Raw genomic sequence first — 19,213 nt, 5'->3', positions numbered from 1 at the left:
CTCTATCACCCCTTTTCTCTGCAGCACGTGAGTGCCGCCTGCTTGGGTCGATCATTCAATAAAGTAATAAACTAAGAAGTGATGAACCATGGCCCATGGGACATCCAGTATGACTAACCATTTGGCCCTATTTTTTTTGGGCTTGAAAATGCTACTATTATAGATGAGGGGTTATGGTTAAGAGGTTGAGCCAGCTTTTTCCATGGTGAAGGGCCAACCATGACTGTTCTATCATCATTAAACATTCTTGTTTTTGACCTGTTTCCATTCCTTGTGTATATCAAGCTTCTTATTTACTTTATTTATTGCTTTTGCTTTATTCTCAGCATCCTCTAACCTGCTCTTTCTTAGTAAACTTTTCCCATTGCATCACAATAATTTAAAGCTTGAATTGTACTTGTTTTTCTAGTTTTCTGTGTCAATTTGAGATCCACACCGCCTGCACTTCACTTGTTAGCTTGATGGGAGTTTATACATTTCATTCTCAAACCTCAGCTGTCAATTTTGTCAGCTACAACTTCATGCAAATGCAACTGTGTTCATCTTAATTCTTATCAAGGATTAACAAAAGGGATGAACTATGATCCAGCAGAGTTCATGCGCATGCTGTTTAATTGATTATATAAATTAAAAATGTTGTTCATTCTCCTAGGCTCATAATTACCATTGCAAGGCGAAGATCTAGGTGCTAGCTAGATATCTTCTTACAGGTTTTCTTTTTTTTATCTTGCTTAATAACAGCACTTTTCGCGGTCCAATCTCCAATGATAACTTCAACAAGAGCGAGTGCATCAATGTACGCATTAAGAAAAGAAAGTCGAAATTTTAGAATCGAAGGCATGTTGAGGGAAGAGGGGTTTGGATCATGAGGCATGCGAACATGTGCAGACAACTTTGCTTATGCTTCACAAAATCGAAGGTTTGGCTTAGCTATATGTTTTTGAGCTCAAATCTGATGATGGTAATTAGAATTTTCCATGGTCCAAAGATCTTATTTCTCGTAAAAAAGGGTCAGGTTATGGGGTAGTTGGTCAACAGGGAATCATCTGGTTTTTGCTTTAGAGAAAGGACAGTAGTGTTTTAGTCAGGGTCCCCCTATGGCCTGCAAATTTTTTAATACCAGGCCCTCATGTTCCTTACCTTAAATGCCGCAAAATATTAAAAGAAGGAAGCAAAATCTCATAAAGTTTCAGCTAAGTCAGTTTCCCCACACTTCCCAAACTTTTTTTCTTCTTGTTCTTTCTTTCTTTTAAATATTTAATGCAATCTGTGAAGTCTTCACACAGTCACAGACCAAGTCTTGGAAATAGTAATCACCATCATAACTCTCATCCCCCAAGCCCCCAACTCATCCCTATCTCTCTCTCTCAGCCGCATTACCCAAAGTAACTAAAATTTCAGGTATGCTTCATCCCATTCAATTTGTTCTTCTCCAACTATGTTCTCATTAAGACATGCAAGACAGAAGTTGACAAAATCAGGATAACGATCGGCATGTGTTACAATGTCTAGTACTTTAACTGTTCAAGACTTTAAAGTCAACGGCAAGTGAAGAAATGGAAGTATCAGTTGTGTTATTCTTAATCTTTTTTCCATTTGCTTTCTTTGTTCAGTCAATGATCTGTGCTTCTTTTAGTCCTATAGATGTTTTCTTGATTGATTGTGGGGGAAGTAAGCCGGTAGAACTTGACGATTCCCGGCTTTTTCATCCTGATAGTAGTACTCCTAACGTGGGATTGTCCCCTTCTTCAGACATTGTTGTTTCGGGGAATGAGATGAGCATTTCTGGTAACTCAGCTCTGTATAATTCTGCTAGAGTTTTCAAAAAAACTTCAGCCTATACTATTAGAACTAAGCAGATTGGCCACCACTGGCTGCGGCTACATTTTTTCCCACTTCAAGATACAAAATATAATTTGAAGTCTGCATTTTTTTCAGTTGTATCTAATGGAATCACACTACTTCACCAGTTTTCTTTTTCGAAATCTGGCCAAAGCTCTCCTCTAGTGAAGGAATATGTAATTGAGGTTGGAGGTTCTAATTCAAAAAAATTGGAACTGACATTTTCTCCCTGCAATGGCTCAGTTGCATTTATCAATGGGATTGAGGTTGTGGTTGTACCCAATTTGTATTTCCCTTCCAGCGTTGTGCCCGTTCCATTAGGATCAGAAGTTGAGATCCCAAAACATGTAGCTTTGGAGACAGCTTACAGGATAAACATGGGAGGCCCTCTTCTAACTCCTAAGAATGATTCCATGTGGAGGATATGGGAGCCAGATCAACCTTATTTAGTAAATGCTGCTTCCGCCCGCGATGTTATGGTCAATCCTAATTTGATAAAGTACCCTGATGGAGTATCAGCAGAAATTGCACCGAATTGGGTTTATGCCACTGCTCAAGAAATGGCTGAAGCAAATGTTACTGATCAGAGATTTAACATATCATGGGCATTTGAAGTAGAGGAAGGTTTCACTTATCTTATTAGGATGCATTTTTGTGACATTGTTAGTATAGCTCTTAACAGCTTAGTTTTCAATGTTTACATCAACAAGAAATCTGCTCTGTCCTCTTTTGATATTTCTAGTAAGACAATGGCATTATCAGCTGCTTACTATGTAGACTTCGTCACGAATGTTTCAATGGGATCAAATCAGATTCTGGTACAAATAGGCCCTCCTGATTTAAGAAATCTCCCAGGCAATGCAATTTTGAATGGTTTAGAGATCATGAAAATGAGCAATACTTGTGATAGCCTTGATGGAAATGTTTGTGTAAGTTCTGGGAACTCGAAGATCCCCAGAAAAATATTGATTGTCCTAGCAATCTCTTCTGCAGCAGTTTTCGCAGTTTTAATGGTCATTGTAGCAACTTTCTTCCTGTACTTGCGCCAGCCAAAGAAGCCAAAACGTTGCCCCTCAACCTGGTTTCCATTCCCAACAAATGTGGGAAATTCTGATTCCAAAGTTTCAATTTGCAGTCTTGCTTCAACGGCACAATCCCATGGTTTAGGCCGCGTTCTGTCTTTCTCGGAGATTCGTGAAGCAACAGAGAACTTCGATGAGAGCTTGGTCATTGGTGTAGGTGGATTTGGAAAGGTTTATAAGGGTATGCTAGAGAATGGGGTCGTGGTTGCAGTAAAACGTGGAAATCCAGGATCCCGGCAAGGACTAACTGAGTTCAGGACAGAAATTTTGATGCTCTCCAAGTTGAGGCACCGGCACCTGGTTTCTCTTAGAGGTTACTGTGAAGAACAAAATGAGATGATCCTTGTTTATGAGTTCATGGCAGGTGGTCCTTTGCGGAAACACTTGTATGGCTCCAATCTTCCCCCACTTAGCTGGAAACAAAGGCTTGAAATTTGCATTGGAGCTGCAAAAGGCCTGCACTACCTTCACACAGGAGCAGCAGACACTATCATCCACCGTGATGTGAAAACAACCAACATACTCCTCGATGAAAATTTCACAGCAAAAGTTGCAGATTTTGGGTTGTCAAAGCTAGGTCCCACCCTGGACCAAACTCACGTAAGTACTGCTGTGAAGGGAAGCTTCGGTTATCTTGATCCTGAGTACTTTCGTCGGCAGCAACTCACAGAGAAATCTGATGTGTATTCCTTTGGAGTGGTTCTCATGGAGATTTTGTGTGCCAGGCCAGCTATAAACCCTGCTCTTCCAAGGGAACAGGTTAACATAGCAGAATGGGCTATGCACTGGCAAAAGAGAGGCCTGTTAGAAGGGATTATAGATGCCCATCTAGCAGGATTTATCAATCTCGACTCCCTGAGAAAATTTGGTGAAACAGCTGAGAAGTGCCTGGCAGAACATGGAGCCGAGAGGCCTACGATGGGAGATGTGTTATGGAATTTGGAGTACGCTCTTCAACTACAAGAGGCTTCCATACAAAATGCTTCATTAGACAACAGTGCAAATCATATTCCAGAGATTCCTGGGTGGATCCCCCAAGTTGAATCAATCAGTGCTAATCGTTTTGACAGTATCAGTGATCAAGCTTCTGATGCAACAACAACCACGAGTGACGTGTTTTCACAGCTCATGGATCCAAAAGGAAGATAGTTTTTAACAGTTTTTTTGCAAGCAAAGGAGTCACAGAAGTTAGTAATTAGTTGAAATCTAGAGTTCTACTATGAATTCCACTACTCCCCATTAGGTCCTCTAATACAAGTTGCAACAGAAATTTGTAATTCTATATCTGTTTTTGATCCCTGACACCAAATCAAGGGTTATAACTAATTTTGCTTTCTGTAATAAACAGCCTCCCTTTCTCTCCCTGTTGTTGCCTACATACTTTGCTCTACGTTTGCTGCTATTTTGGCTTGGGTGGGGATATTTTCCAAAGGGATTGGGCTGCTTTCTCTGATGGAACACCGTAGAAAAAGCAGATAGTACAATGCTTATTGGCCAGGGCTGAACCTCATACGTGTCTCCAACTTCTAACCATACGTACACTTCAACAACAAATGAGCTACAGAAACAAAAAGCACAAACATTATAAATTGAAAACTCTGGTCAATTCAATTTGCAGGAATTTCTGTCCTAATTGCTTTAAAACTAGTGGTTCAGATCCTATTTCAGAACCCATTTAGCCCACACATTGTTTGTCCAACCCATGGGTGAAAGCAGGCTCGTATCGATCAGGAATGCTGAGCAATGGAGAAGAGTCGAATCTTTAATAAATCATGAAAGGAAAATAACAACTTATCTTAGAATTCGCTTACAGGCCACTACCCCACGAGAAATCTCAACCTCTTAACTAAAAGACAATGATCATTGGGTGAGATCAGTCAAGAAGACAATATAAAGAAGGGTCAAGTTCAATTATTACAAATGATGTAAGTTGATTGCACGCGAAGTTCTATTTATGGGAATTGGTCGGTCCAATATGATAAGAGTCTGCTCCTATTTTGCCATCCATGCTGTCGGCAAGAAAGTCTATGGAGTGTATGTAAATAACAATATCATTACTTAATTAATGAAAATCATTGTAATAAATTTGTATAAAATTATATAAATGAATAAGAATTATAATAAGAATAAAATAAGTTTTGAGTATGTACGATATAACTATTTGTATGCCGAATATATAAAGTAAAAATATATTTTAAGATTAAATCCAACTTAGATATGATGAAAATTTTAAAAATCTAATGATTATTATATGTAATACTAAGACAAGGTTGTGGTTGAAACTTAGACCTTGGGTTGTCACGTTTGGTTTCTTTATTAATGATTAATGGCACATCTAATTTTTCCACCTCATACTCAACCAAATGCTTAAGGATATTGTTGTTTTAAGGCTTCACCTAATTTGTGTTTTTATCAAGTTTGTGCATTGAAAAATTGGATTAAAATAATAATTAGAAGCCTCATTAACAGAGGCATTTAATCACATGGTGGAGTCAACCTAGGTAGCCAATAATTTTGCTTTTTATCAAGTAAGGATAACTCGAAAGATCTTTACACAGCTCAACAGGAACAGAAGGAAAAAGAAGTAGTTGGTGTGCTCTGTGGCTGTCTTTACACCAATAGTCATTCATCATCTCACCTTTTCCTCACATCACGGATTGGATTATTAGCAAAGTTCTAAGGCAAACTAAAAATTATAAGAGTAATTTCAAAATATTATGTGATGGTCAATGTCTAATAATTCATTATTGGATAAAAGAAGATTTTTATTGATATAAGACTTACAATATTTTATTTTATTTTATTATATAATATTTTCGTGATATTTACTAGCGGAGTTAAGATGGTGACAGTAGCTGATGACATATATAAATTAATTATTTTTATTATTACCCTTTAGTTACACTTTATACAAAATTTAAATCTATCACTAGCTGCATTGGTCCTTTCATTTATAAAATAAAGTGATTCACTTTATTTTAGAATTATTATGATTTTAGTATTTTTTATATAAAATCTCATATTAATAAGGAATTAGATAAACTTTAATATTATTTATTATGAGTTCACATCTTTAACTCCAAAGATATATCTTAATTAAAAAAACTCTTAATTACAAGTTTAAAACTTATCTTTCTTGTATATAAGATCGGTGACTATCACGGATTACGTTTGAAAGAAAAAGGAATATAACCTGGTACCGAATTAAAAGTAATTAAATAGTAGTATTATTGATAGAAAAGTTGTTGGATCTTAATGGGCCCATTTACAACCACACCAAAACCCTAGCACAGCCTATTCCATGGGCCCCATAAAAAGGACATGAAGAATCACACGTTTAAATTTTGAATATTCAAATGGTCGGTTTCCAGCCGCCCATCTCGCTCGCCTCTACAGGCCTACCAATGGACCACAAACCACACAATCATCATCCTGGTCCCACCGCATCGTTTGGTCGGCGATCCAGATCTCTTCTTTGCCGAATTCTCCGTAGCTACAATTAATCACGGCCACACACGTGGCAACCCAGGTTGCCATTTATTAGCTGTAAAGCCACCGACATGTGGCTTAAAAATATGGCCCCTACCCCTTCCACTGTGTGTTTTTTACCGGGTACCTTCATTACCGGTTCCTAAGCCGTTATTTTAGGTATATATAAAAGGAAGCTCTTACTAAACACTTCAAGCTAACACAAAATTGAGAGCTACACTTATAAAAAGCAAAGCAGCACGAAATAGCTCTTGATACTTATATTGGTATAGAGAATTCAGGGTTGAGGAAAATTTTTTTCCAGAAAATGCCAATCAATAGAATTGCGATCGGGACACCGGGAGAGGCGGGCCGGCCAGATGCCCTAAAGGCGGCTTTTGCGGAGTTCTTTTCTATGCTTATTTTTGTATTTGCCGGAGAAGGGTCTGGCATGGCTTTTAGTAAGATCTCGAATTTGAACATTTTCTATGTCTTAATAAAAATAAATAATCTATTTTCATGTAATCAAGTATTTAAAAAATTTTCATGAAAAGTGTTGTGTTATATTTTGAATAATTCATTTCATAACACGAATCACAACGTATTTTATTTTTTTTCTTTCTCAAAAACTCTTTGACCATAGACTAATCATTTTATTATATAAAAAATTTTTAAAATGATAATTTATTGTGTCGTAATATTGTGACCGTAGTTTGAAACAATGATTATTAACGGGCTGATGTTTCTATTGGGTAGACAAACTGACCAATAATGGGTCAAGCACACCAGCCGGACTTGTAGCTGCATCATTGGCTCATGCATTTGCCCTGTTTGTGGCGGTTTCGGTTGGTGCAAACATTTCAGGGGGTCATGTTAACCCTGCTGTGACCTTTGGTGCATTCATTGGTGGCAACATTACTTTGTTAAGAGGCATTTTGTACTGGATTGCACAGTTGCTAGGCTCAGTCGTCGCTTGCTTGCTCCTTAAATTTGCCACCGGTGGATTGGTAAGCACAACCCGTGAAAAACTCTAATCATCTTGCCTCTTTATGAGATTTGAAAGAACATGGAAAAGTTCAACAATTCAATGCAAGTCGAGCCTCAAAACTTGGACCTGACTCAACACAAATTAAGAACATGTTGGCCTGGAAAAACTTCTCAGTCTCAACTAACAGGCTTGAATTTGTACATTCATTTAAGAAAATCTATAAGATTAGTGGCAGGATACATTTCGATCATGACTATCAATAATAAGGGTGACTAATCAGTCATATTCCTTTTGTTGGAGCTTTCAAGTCTATCAGCGTGAAAATGTCCAATATTGGTAACCAATAATTGGTTCAATGTTTCATTTTGTTTTTTGATTTGATCAACTGCAGGAAACGTCAGCTTTCTCCCTGTCCTCTGATGTATCCGCCTGGAACGCACTTGTCTTCGAGATAGTGATGACTTTCGGCCTAGTCTACACAGTATATGCCACAGCAGTGGATCCAAAGAAAGGAAATTTGGGGATTATTGCCCCTATTGCTATTGGTTTCATAGTGGGTGCCAACATCTTGGCTGGTGGTGCTTTTGATGGGGCCTCCATGAACCCAGCAGTGTCATTCGGTCCTGCTGTTGTTAGCTGGACCTGGACTAACCACTGGGTTTACTGGCTTGGTCCATTGATTGGGGCTGCCATTGCAGCCGTTGTCTATGACAACATTTTCATTGGTGATGCCACCCATGAGCCTCTTTCTACGAATGATTTCTAAGAATTTCCATTTTGTCAAGGGTCAAGTTTCTCTCTGACATTTTTAGGTCATGGAGGGAATAAAAGTTGGGAAGGGAAGTGATCGTTTCTCAGGTTGAAAATTAGGGTTGAATTTGGATTTCTTGTACTTTTGTTGTAGTTGTAGTTTGTTTGAAATTTGTGTTATATGAGTGCATAAGAGCTTCTTGGCTCTCTTTACTTCCTTATATCAGTTTATTTATGTGGTTTATCTGGAAATCTCAGTTAAGAAATTATAGTCCATGATCAATCCTTTCCACTAGAATTCTGATACAAGTTATACTGATGTACCAGCTATCTACTGAAAACTACCATCTAAATTGACAAGGAAGTATCATGAAGGGATTAAAAGGTAGATCATAAGCACCAATTCCCCACAATGTGGAGGACTTTAAGCTATGTGGACAATTCAAAAATCGCAATATTCCCGCACCAGATTGTTGATGAACTCAAATAAGACAAGTTTTTATTGATCCAATTGAAACGACTGCACAACAGCAGCAAGCAACCAGAAACAGAACAACACTGATTGAGCATGACTAGGAATGCTGAAAGCCATACTCCATTGGCCACAAAGAAATCTGTGGAACTAAATTATGTAATTCTAATGATTGGCTTTTGCGGTAGAAACAGAGATGAAGCATACTGTTCACTATTCTGCTTCCACATGTGTGGTACTTCAAATTTTCTCTCGGATTTTCAAAGTGAACATGTTAGAGTAATCCTTTGAGAGTACAGCCAATTTCAAGCTTTGAACATGAAACCATTCAATCTACTAATAGCCTTATTAAATTATTTTAAGTGGAGACTTTTACAATGATTAAAAGAAATGAATGAATAGTTTAATCATTGGCTGAAGTTTTTGTTGGTAAACAAGCTAAACGGTCATGGGTCAAGCACACCAGCCGGCCTTGTAGCTGCATCCCTGGCTCATGGATTAGCCCTGTTTAATTTGTTGGCAAACATTTAGGGCTTGCTGATATTGCATCAGATACTCTGAAAACTACCATCTAGGAATACTCAAATTAATATTATTGTTTCCGACACCAGGCTGTTCATAAACTTTAAACAAAACAGTTTTTATTGATGCAAAAGACACAGCTGCTCAAAATCAGCAGGAAGTCAGGAACAGAGAACAGATTGAGCATTACTAGGGAATACTCAAAGTTATACCTAATTCGATCAGAGGAAGATGGCACCAGGATGAGGCTGATATATATCTTCCTTTATTTTTTATAGTTACTTTCGAATACATTCATCATTATATAAGTTTTATTTATTGGCCTAATTATGAATATTGAATATCTTACATGTGAATGCTTATGGTAGACTTACAGGATATAAATTGATGCATAATGTATTCAAACATTACAGTTACGACGTTATTACAGTTTTAAAATTAGTAGTATGTAACTTCAAAGTTCAACTTTTGGATAACAGTCATACCCAGATTTTGGGCAAGGTCAACAGCTACAAAATTTTGCTTTTGGGGGCAGAAGTTTCAAATTTGGAGATTCAATTGATTTATTTTTATCAGCCTTAGACACAAAGAAATGCCAATTGACTTAATTGATCAAATTAAAATATAAATATCAGTCTAAATATGAACAATTTAAAAGTTAAATTAAAATCAAGTATTCAACTCTCTGATCAGGAAAAGTAGATTAGAATATAGTCCTCCATGTGCCCCCCCCCAACAGTATAGATTTTAAGTTTTCTACCAGAATATAATAGTCAAAGGTGTGCCTTAATTGAATCAACCAAATAAAAAAACCCAGAAAACAACAAGAGATTATAGTGACTGCGAAGAGATTTGTATCCATGAGCTTAGAGAGCAAGAAATGACTCATTGACTTGGTTTATGGACAAAAGTTTTTGTGAGTAGTATACCACATCTTTTGGATAAACTATAAACAATTGTTTATACGCTATATTTTTGACTTGATTCTCTGTCTGCCGTATAAGATAACACTTCATCTCCTTTTTTATCGCCGGATATATAGAACATGTTCATTACATTAAAAAAATTTTGGGTGTCTGCTGGTTTTGTGATGCATTCTGACAAATATGGAAATAGCTTGATAAAAGGCTTATTGAGAAAAGAATCTTGAAGGGAACCAATGAATCTTCTGAACTTGTAGCACACCCTTCCACATTACAGGGAAGACTCAAACTCTTTTTATTTGTTTCCTGTTTAAGCAGGGTCTTAACTTTACAAAATTTCAACAAAACAAGGATAAAGGGTGCTTATTGCACATAATCTTTACTGAACTATGTATATTTCTGTTAACAGTGTGGAGAATTTATGCAACAAAAAGTGCATCACGTATGGTGCTATAGCCTTATGAATGAGGCTTCACGTGGCTAGATGAAACTTGCTATTCTGTGGCCTACAAGCTCATGTGAGGATGACTGGGACATAACTCATTGATGTTTTTCACTTGAACAAACTCGTAAAAATACTTTTCTTGTGAAAGTGGTGAAGTCTCTTCTGGCTGGTCAGGTTCATGAGAAGTAACCTTAGTCAAATTCTGGAAACATATCCCATCTAATGTTGTTAGGATTACTGGTTTCACCGCAACCACATCTTGTAAACGCTCAGTGAACAAAATCACATCCTCTTGATTGGCAAATCCCTCCAATTTAACCACTTTGAGATGCTGCAATTTTGTGTATTTACCTACTTGCTTGGAACATGTGGCTGCACTTGGCATGGCATAGCTCTTATGATCAATCTGCACATTCAATAATCACTATGTTTCAATTCCTCCGTCAAAAAGGACCAAAATTTTGCCTAATCTTATTGCATTTTTAGAGTTTCGTTTTAAGATTCCTTTCAAACACTAGCAATGTCATCAATGTCACAAGAAATGAAGGAAAATTAAAAATCACTGTCAGGAGGAGAGAAATCAAGAAATTCAAGTTCTGTCTCTCAAAGTCAAGGGAAAAATAAACTTACAGTCACGAAGAGTCGCTCTAAGGAAGGACAGAGTTCCAAGAAAGTGATTAGAGCATCACTATTGTACAATCCCTTGGAATAATTATCAATCCACCACAGCTCTTTTAGTCTATAAAACTGGAAAGCAGCTCGAAAAGATGACAGCGATGGACAGACTAATGCCTGCATGGGTAAAGGATATTTGATTAACTAGAATTTAGTTATATTTAATCTGTAAGCAGCATAAAGTAATTCATTGTCTTAATTAATAATGACTGTCAGAAAGCAGCATAGTTTGAAACTGATATTAGAAAATGTAGCAATATACCTCAAAAGACCATTTGCACAACGTGAAAATTTCAGAATTCTTTATTGTCAACAAGACTCGATCAAAATCACAAGTCCTGAAGGTACTGTAGCCGGGGCCTTGCCTAGAATCAAGCATGGCGTTTACCAGGTTGAAATGAAACTCAGGCCAAAACCAAGGGAGTTGCCCTCTATACCAAAAGTTTCTAAGTTTATAGGATCTAATATGGAGAGATTTCAACTGTGGACAATCAAAGATGGTTAGGTTTAAAAGCTTTGTCTCAGAATCGATGCTTAAGGATTCCAATCCACTGCATCCAATGATTTTCAGGTTTTCAAGAAGCTGAAACCTTGAGACCATAGAAGAAACAGCTTCACTGCTAAGGTAGTTTACTGATATCAGGCAAAGGGTCTTAACAAAGAAGGTGGAGGGAGTTGCCTGGAGACTAAGATTTTGGGGGTTCAACTCTATCTGCCAACCAAACTGCCTTGGATGTTCCTGGTTGTCTGCAGAGAAATCCAGGTGAAGTTTATGGTTGGGTGCAATAATAGCTGAGAGGACACCATCTTCTCCAAAATCGAACCGAAGCCTTCTAGTATTCCTTGTTGGATTGTGCTCATCAAAATTTCTAAGGAAACCAGAAACTGCAGTGGGAACATCTTCTTTGCTTCCATGTTGCACCAGAGCCATGTTCCACAAGAACCTCCATCGGGTAGACAGGAAAATGGTTTGGATGGCAGATTCAAAGGGAAGTAAAGAAATTATATGGAAAAGGATCTCATCTGGTAAACTGCTGATGAAATCTCCTGCATTTACTTCCATGGCAAGCCCACTGTTCCAAAGCTAAATTAGTCTCAGTTGCTCAAATAGACCAAAATGCATGGAAAAAAAAAGAAGAAGAAAACTCACCCTGGCATTTTTGCAGTGTTCAAATTATTGGAGAAGTTGCTTACAAAGATTAACCTCGCTTATCTTGTTGTGCTTTTATACACAAATTGATCAATTGGATTGGCATAGTTGTAACCATAGTCAAACTCCAAAGTCACAAGGAACTTTGAATTTTAGTTAATTTTATAAAGTGGTGGTAGGACTTTGTAAAATCATCGTAATTATGTTGAAGTATGGAAGCAAATGGTGTTTGAAATTGTCAATAGTGACCAAGCACTTCTCGTCTTTTCTGCAAAGTTGCAAGGAAAAATAGTTCTCATATGGCCAAAACAGGAAGAATGGTTTCCAATGAAATCGAATTGGGTGATTGACTCGCTTTAAGTTACTTCTATGATTGTCACTTAGTATCTCTTTCTAGAAAATATATACCAACTCCAAACGTGTCAATTACAAGAGAACAAAGTTAATCCTCTCCTATAAAGTTCTAAAATCAAGAATTTTGTTATTATCATTAAATTAAAACTTTCTTTTTTATATGTTAGATTATTGAAATTTAAATTTAATTATACTAAGAACACTATTCTTTATTAAATTATATCATTGACTAATCTAAATTAAAAATTTAAATATCTCAAAATTTATCTTTATATAAAATATTAAACGTCTAACTTTGTCAAGTAAATTTATCTCAAGTGATAAAAGTTTGGTTAATTAGTAACTTCACTGGCCCTATTACACGTTTGCTAATAGTAGATGCAAGAGATGAGGCCGATCGATAGCAAGTGATTGGAGGATCTCAATCACATATATCAATTCTTGTCTTTACAATAATGCTGGGGAATCGAGGAGCCACTAATTTTTTTTATTGTCCCATTTCGAAAGAGATTTGGCCTGGAGCATGCAGATTCTTCCTTAACTCCCATATGCAGAAGGTTGTTGGTGACTGCAGTGACGAGTTTCAATGGCAAAAATTTAGCATTTCCATTCTGATGTTAACGCTTTCAGTTGGTCTGCCTATATATATATATATATGATCTGGAAAAGAAAGGAATGGTATGTATTTATTGTTGGGTGTGTGTCTTTTCACTTGCACCACACACTCGATCGTCGAAAACCGCTCTGAGAAATACAATGCAACTAAGTGGCGGAAACTAGTCACACTGAATAAATGTTGTTCGGGAAATACAATGCGAAATAGTGAACACAAAGTGGGCCCGACAAATCCTGAAATATCGGCTCTGACAGGAATGCGCCGCCACCACCGTCTGTGCTCCAGATGCGTGCTCGATGCTCCTGTATCGCGTACGTGCAATCCGCGATCACTTCGACTTCCTGACGGCCCGAAATGCGCCTCGGAAGTCCGCTGTCCCGTATCTCCAAAACCGTGGTCGGATGAAAAACCGACGTCGCCGTTGAACCGCAGCGCGTCAAAACCCCCGGGGTAGCATCCCCGTCGAAATCCGGGTCGGTCGCCGGAGGTTGCCGAATCCGGTCACCGGTCGTCTTCTCCGGGAACTGGTTTTCGGTCAAACTCACCAAAACCAACGCGACCAGAACTGATGCGTTAGCCTCCTCCTTGCGGTGCTCTCCGCGCCAACCGTCGCTTGAAATACCTCCCGGATCGGTGAAACCGAGCTCTCCAAGTTTCGGTCGCCGGAATCCCCCGTCCGGCACACCACTGCCCAAGACCGGGCTCTCCAAGCTCGCCTCAACACGCCGTGCAAGGATCCGCAGGCTGTGAGAATCACCTCCCTCACCGGAGAGAGATCCGAGCCCTCCAAAGGTAGCTCCTCCACACCAAGCGAACGCAACGACCCCTCACCAAAGTCAAAATGGTGGGGTTACGGTGCGTCATAAAATAACATTTATATCCCCAGACAGCTGCAAGCCTGCAACTTTATCTTTAATGGCTTGTCTAGAAGAAGTCAAGCTAAAGGCTAACAAGATAACAGATTCATTTGCCAGAAATGGACACTTGTTTCTTGAAGACATTTTCTCTTATTCATTTATCTTGTATTTTGCTTCCCTTGATCTGGGTTTGTACTTGTTAATTGTTAGATAGTTTGTTAATGTTGGGAAAAGTTGTGACTAAAGAATTATAAATAATTACTTTATTAAAATATAACTTTTGAAAGGTTATTAGATATAATTATTAAATAGTTTTATTATGAAAGGAAACAACTATTTCAAGAGTCATATTATAAAAAAAAAACAAGTTATTTCATTTTATTTGAAGAGTCATATTATGAAAGGATACAAGTACTTATTATATAAACAACGTTTTTGCATTGTCAATTTTATAATTCTGATAAATGTATTAAGGACTTTGTTATATTCTGGAAGTTAAAAAAATATTTTAAGGAAAGTGATAATTTTCGCACTCAAAGTCATACTCTTTCTTCTTCTCTAAATATTCTCCTTCTTCTTCTAAATTTTCTAACATTAATTTGTCTTGTTTTTGTCTGCCTTTTGCAGCTTGTTCCTATTTGTAGCATTTCTCCTTGCTTGTTTTGGAGGAGATAAATTGCAAAGAAACCAACACCCAACCCAAGTGAAATAATTTAATATTAAGGACTAATTAAACCTGATTCTTTTAAAAAAATTGTATAAAATTTTTATTTTATGTGATAAATTAACTTAAAAACGTTGTACGTGTTCAAATTTTGAGATGAAATAGATTAGATTTACGTGATAGGAAAAAATTATTTTTTGTGATAAAATCCAAGATCATAATTAATTAATGGAGTTGCAAAGTTCAATTTTCAATTAAATCTTTTGTTTCTATCCATATTTTGTCCCGATTAGACTACATATGCTAATTTTGATTCTACCTTATACTATATGATCTTGTTCATTGTGTAGAATGGGACAAACTTCCAAGTCTAAGCAACATAATGTTGTTATTTGTGAAGAAAGAATTGGTTATTCTAATTGCTTTGAAAGCTTCAAAAGTGTTTGGATTCAAATGTGCACAGGAAAAAAAAATATAAATACTTGGCCTGCTGCTTTAGATATATAACAAATTCATAAACTATATCCAATCCCTTTTGAAATTATATATATTCTTGTAAAAAGCAGCATAAGAAATTAAAATTTGGAGCTTTTCAGGGTGCTGGGTTTGCATGGGCTGTCATTAGATGTCAGACTAATTCTCTTCTCATCAGCAACCATTATTTAATTAATTAACTACTTTGATCAGTCTGCCTCTCAACTTGAAAGGATATTCTACTCATGAACCAAAATATTAATGTTTAATTATGATACAATACTAGCTTGACATTTGACAGCTTTTTATTTTGATAGAGTTTCTTGATGTGCTGCTCAACATCTTTCATTAATGATATTATTCATAAAGGACACTACTATATATTATTTTAATATTTGGTCTAGCCTTTCAAACTGCTTTCGCAATCTGTTCTCTGTGCAAACCAATTAAAGCAATTTCAGTGTATTTGGGAGTCACTAATTTATAACACAAGACTATAAAAGTATGCTGACATCTACGAAGAAATCAAATAAGATATTCTAGGAGAAAAAATCAACCGAGACTTTTATTTTTTACTCTAATTATTTTCAATTAATTAAAACTGGTCACTGATTCTCATACGCTTTTTCGTTGCAGTCCCTTGTACGATCCTTTGCGTTGGGTTGACACTGTTGGGACCCTTTACTGACTTTTCCTGCTGATTTTGTTTGGCACGCAGTGTAACTCCTGAAAATATACAGTCAAATACCCACACCACGTGCTTTATGTCATGAAAATTGTTCCATAAGACTTGTCATGGCATTCCCGATGACAGAAAAATAAAACTCACTTTTTTTAAAAAAATAATTAATAAAAGAAAATTAAACAATGATGCCAAGAATCCATTGCCCTTTGACCGCAAGAAGATTTGATAGATTTACTAAGTTTGGGCCAACTTTTGGATACATTATCCACAAGATTCACTTTGGTATTGAGGGCTCAGTTTATCGAGCTTCAATTTCCTGGACCAATGAATTTGGTTTATCAATGGAGAATCTATAGGTCATTGCCTAATTCATAGCATAATTGATTAATTTCTTTTTTAAATTGAAAAAACTATATATTTAATCTCAACTCTTCAAGTGAAAAAAATATGTACCTATTATTGAACTAAATATTCATGTACTAATCAAGAGGTAATTGAATTAAGAATCATAAAAACAATAGCAACGACAAAAACCAAGCCATGCTTGGCCTGTCTGTGAATCTTGAAGAACATGGGATTCAAGATAGCTCTGGTTCTCTTTATCTCTTGCTTAAGGAGTGTTGGTTTGTGCCATGGGGTAGAGTTTTGTTTTTGGATCTTATTTTCATGCTTTTTGCTCTCTTCTGACTTGTTTGGGAGTTGTGTGTTCTTCTCCTTTAGTGGTTTTACTTTTGCCTTATGACATTTTTTCTTGCGGGCTGTCTTGGAAGGGATTGCCTTGGTTCTTTGAAAGGTTTGGATTTGAGTTTCTGCTTGTTGCAGGATGTGATCCCGCTCTTTAGTCTGTGTGCTTCTTTTGACCACTGAATAGGTTTTGAAATCCAAGTCAAAGAAAGAAAAAGAAAAAAAAAGAACACAGAAGAAAATTAAAGAGGAAAAAAGGAAAGAGAAAAGAAAAAAGAAAAAAAAAAGAAAAATCACTGCTGGGCCTAGGGAGCTTGCTCTCTTGGGAGGCAAATTTTGCTTGCTCTCCTTGTTGTACACAGATTTCTCCTTGTTATTTGGGAATCAGCCATGTTTGCCTTTTATTGTGGCTTGATCCTTCATGTATTGGGTTAGGTTTTTTCATTAGGGGGAAGGGGGCGGATGCATGGGGCATGTTGGATGTGATTGCTGTTATCTTCTTTTGCTTCTTGAGACTGGTTGAAGTCGGGGAGTGAAGGGGTGTCGGGTTGGTGGGGGCTCACAAGGAATGTCTCTGCCGTCTCTGATCCTCTGCTTGTTGATCTTGGAGGGTGTGGTTAAGGAAGAGTTATCATAGGTTTGGGACGGGGTTTTGGTTGACAAAGCTGCGGTTGCGTTTTGGAGTTTTGATGGATGATTCTTAAGCACAGCTGTCAAGATGAGCTGATGGAGGACCTCCTTTTTCTCCTTTTCGTTTCTCTGCCAAGGTCAAGGGGGTTTCCGTCCTGCTGTTTGCTTTGTGTTTTGCGGTTGAGGTTTGTCTTTGTGGGGCGCCGGGCTGTTGGAGTGCAGGACGTTCTTTCTTTGCTCTGCGGAAATTCTGACAGCTAGGGAGGGTTGCAACTCTGTCTACACCCCCTTCCTGTTTTTGAGATCTTGTTTGGATTGGCTCATATTTTGATTTGTACTGACTACTAAGAGTTCTGTTGTCAAAATTTCAGGATGTTGCTCATATTTTGCTGGCCCTTGGCTTTATGTGGACCGGGGCTTTTTCTGTTGTCTTTGGTGCAAAAAGTTTTTCTTGAGCAGCTTGTTTTGTAAATTTTACAGGGATTAACTCATCTTAAAGCAAGCTTCTTATGCCAAGAGGAGTCTTGCTATAGCATCTAGCTTCGTTCGATAAAATTCACATTTTTGTGTGTTTTTTTAAAAGAAGTCATAAAATCTTTGTTTGAATACTCTCCTTTGGACTTGATATTGACAATGGAGAGTAATGTTATTGAACCTCCAAATAGTAATTACAGCATCTTCTATTGAGTCACAAAGCAAACCGGTTTTGACAGCAATTCTAATGGAAGTTATGAGACAAGAGGGTACCATTAGATTAACCCCTAATGGAATCTTCTTTGGTTTCTTCAACTACTTCCCAATTCTGTTCGAAAGTTGGATTAATCTGACAGCGACCTGAAGTGGATCAAGCAAAGACAAGAGAAAGAGATCAATTGATACCATTTCGAGAATAAAAGGAGCAAGAAAGGAATAAAGAAAAATTTATGTGAAAGATCAACAACAACTGTGTTTAGAATAATAATCTTTATTTGTACGTTTAACATTGGATAATTTATTATGTGTACACCAAAAGAAACGCCATAACTTGGAGGGGAAGAAAGTTTAAGTATTTTAACTTTATCTTGGAAAAAAAAAATGTTCTCATATTTTAATTTGGTGAAAATTTTTTCTTATATTTCGTATTTTCTCTTTATTGATGACAGATAGAAATACAGAAAGAATCATGTTTTTAGATGCATATAGTGAAAAGAATGATTTCTTTGGAAAGAATATATAATACGTTGCTGATTGCTCATCTAAAGAAAAGAGAAAGAGAATTGATACCATTTTAAAAAATAAAAGACCAAGAAAGGAATAAAGAACAACCAAATAAGAAGATCAAAAGAAAAAGACAAAGCATAATTTAGTATACAAGATTTTAGTTAAACTCAAATGAAAGATCAAACCGAGCATATTGTATTTAGAATAATAATCCTTATTTTTAGATTTAAAATTTTAATTTAATTTAATTAACAAGTCACATGCCATGAAGGATTAAAGGGTGACATGGCCTGCCAAAAGTCATTAGGTAGTCTCTAATGACCATAAATGCACAACTAAATCAATAATTTTTAATATTAATATAATGTTTATTTTAATGGAGGCATCAAGGGAAATAATGGTCATATCAAGGGTTGAAAGTGAATTAAAGATTAAAGATTAAAGCCATTAAGAGAGTAAAATCTTGCTCTTAAAATTAGACAGTTACTTAAAAAGAGTGAGAGAGATAAAAAACAGGGGGTGATAATGGTCGTTCCATATACAATTTGTCATTTTGATTGGATGGGCAGTAGATTTTTGAAGTATATATATGGGCTTGCGCTTGCACAAGAACATTTATAGCAATCTCACCCTCAAACTCACATAGAGACAAAGGAGAGATGGAAATTCAACATTTTAGCCATATTCATCCCCTGGTTCTCAATGAAGAGCCTAGCCATGAAAGTGCTGAGA

General features: G+C 36.8%; 2 protein-coding genes and 1 pseudogene across 2 annotated transcripts; 2 read left to right on the top strand and 1 right to left on the bottom strand.

Annotated features, from left to right (window-relative positions):
• The first annotated feature begins 1,298 nt into the window (after window positions 1-1,298).
• LOC110425196 (receptor-like protein kinase THESEUS 1 pseudogene) lies at window positions 1,299-4,830 on the top strand (annotated as a pseudogene).
• A 1,770-nt stretch (window positions 4,831-6,600) lies between these two features.
• TIP1;3 (tonoplast intrinsic protein 1;3) lies at window positions 6,601-8,351 on the top strand. The gene is made up of 3 exons (XM_021440249.2): window positions 6,601-6,853; window positions 7,149-7,399; window positions 7,772-8,351. The coding sequence occupies exons 1-3, from the start codon at window positions 6,721-6,723 to the stop codon at window positions 8,144-8,146; spliced, it is 759 nt and encodes a 252-aa protein (XP_021295924.1). The 5' UTR covers window positions 6,601-6,720; the 3' UTR covers window positions 8,147-8,351.
• A 1,985-nt stretch (window positions 8,352-10,336) lies between these two features.
• Window positions 10,337-12,347, bottom strand: LOC110425390 (F-box protein At2g39490-like). Its single transcript, XM_021440292.1, has 4 exons — window positions 12,318-12,347; window positions 11,430-12,240; window positions 11,123-11,284; window positions 10,337-10,898 (listed from the first exon to the last, which is right to left on the bottom strand). Exons 1-4 carry the CDS (start codon window positions 12,323-12,325, stop codon window positions 10,554-10,556), a joined length of 1,326 nt encoding a protein of 441 aa, XP_021295967.1. The 5' UTR covers window positions 12,326-12,347; the 3' UTR covers window positions 10,337-10,553.
• Window positions 12,348-19,213: the final 6,866 nt, after the last annotated feature.

The sequence above is a fragment of the Theobroma umbraticum genome, unplaced genomic scaffold (genome assembly GCF_002168275.2).
Source record: "Theobroma umbraticum cultivar Fairchild unplaced genomic scaffold, ASM216827v3 scaffold_81.0, whole genome shotgun sequence".
Lineage (NCBI taxonomy): Eukaryota > Viridiplantae > Streptophyta > Magnoliopsida > Malvales > Malvaceae > Theobroma > Theobroma umbraticum.
This window is presented reverse-complemented; position numbering and strand designations above follow the sequence as displayed.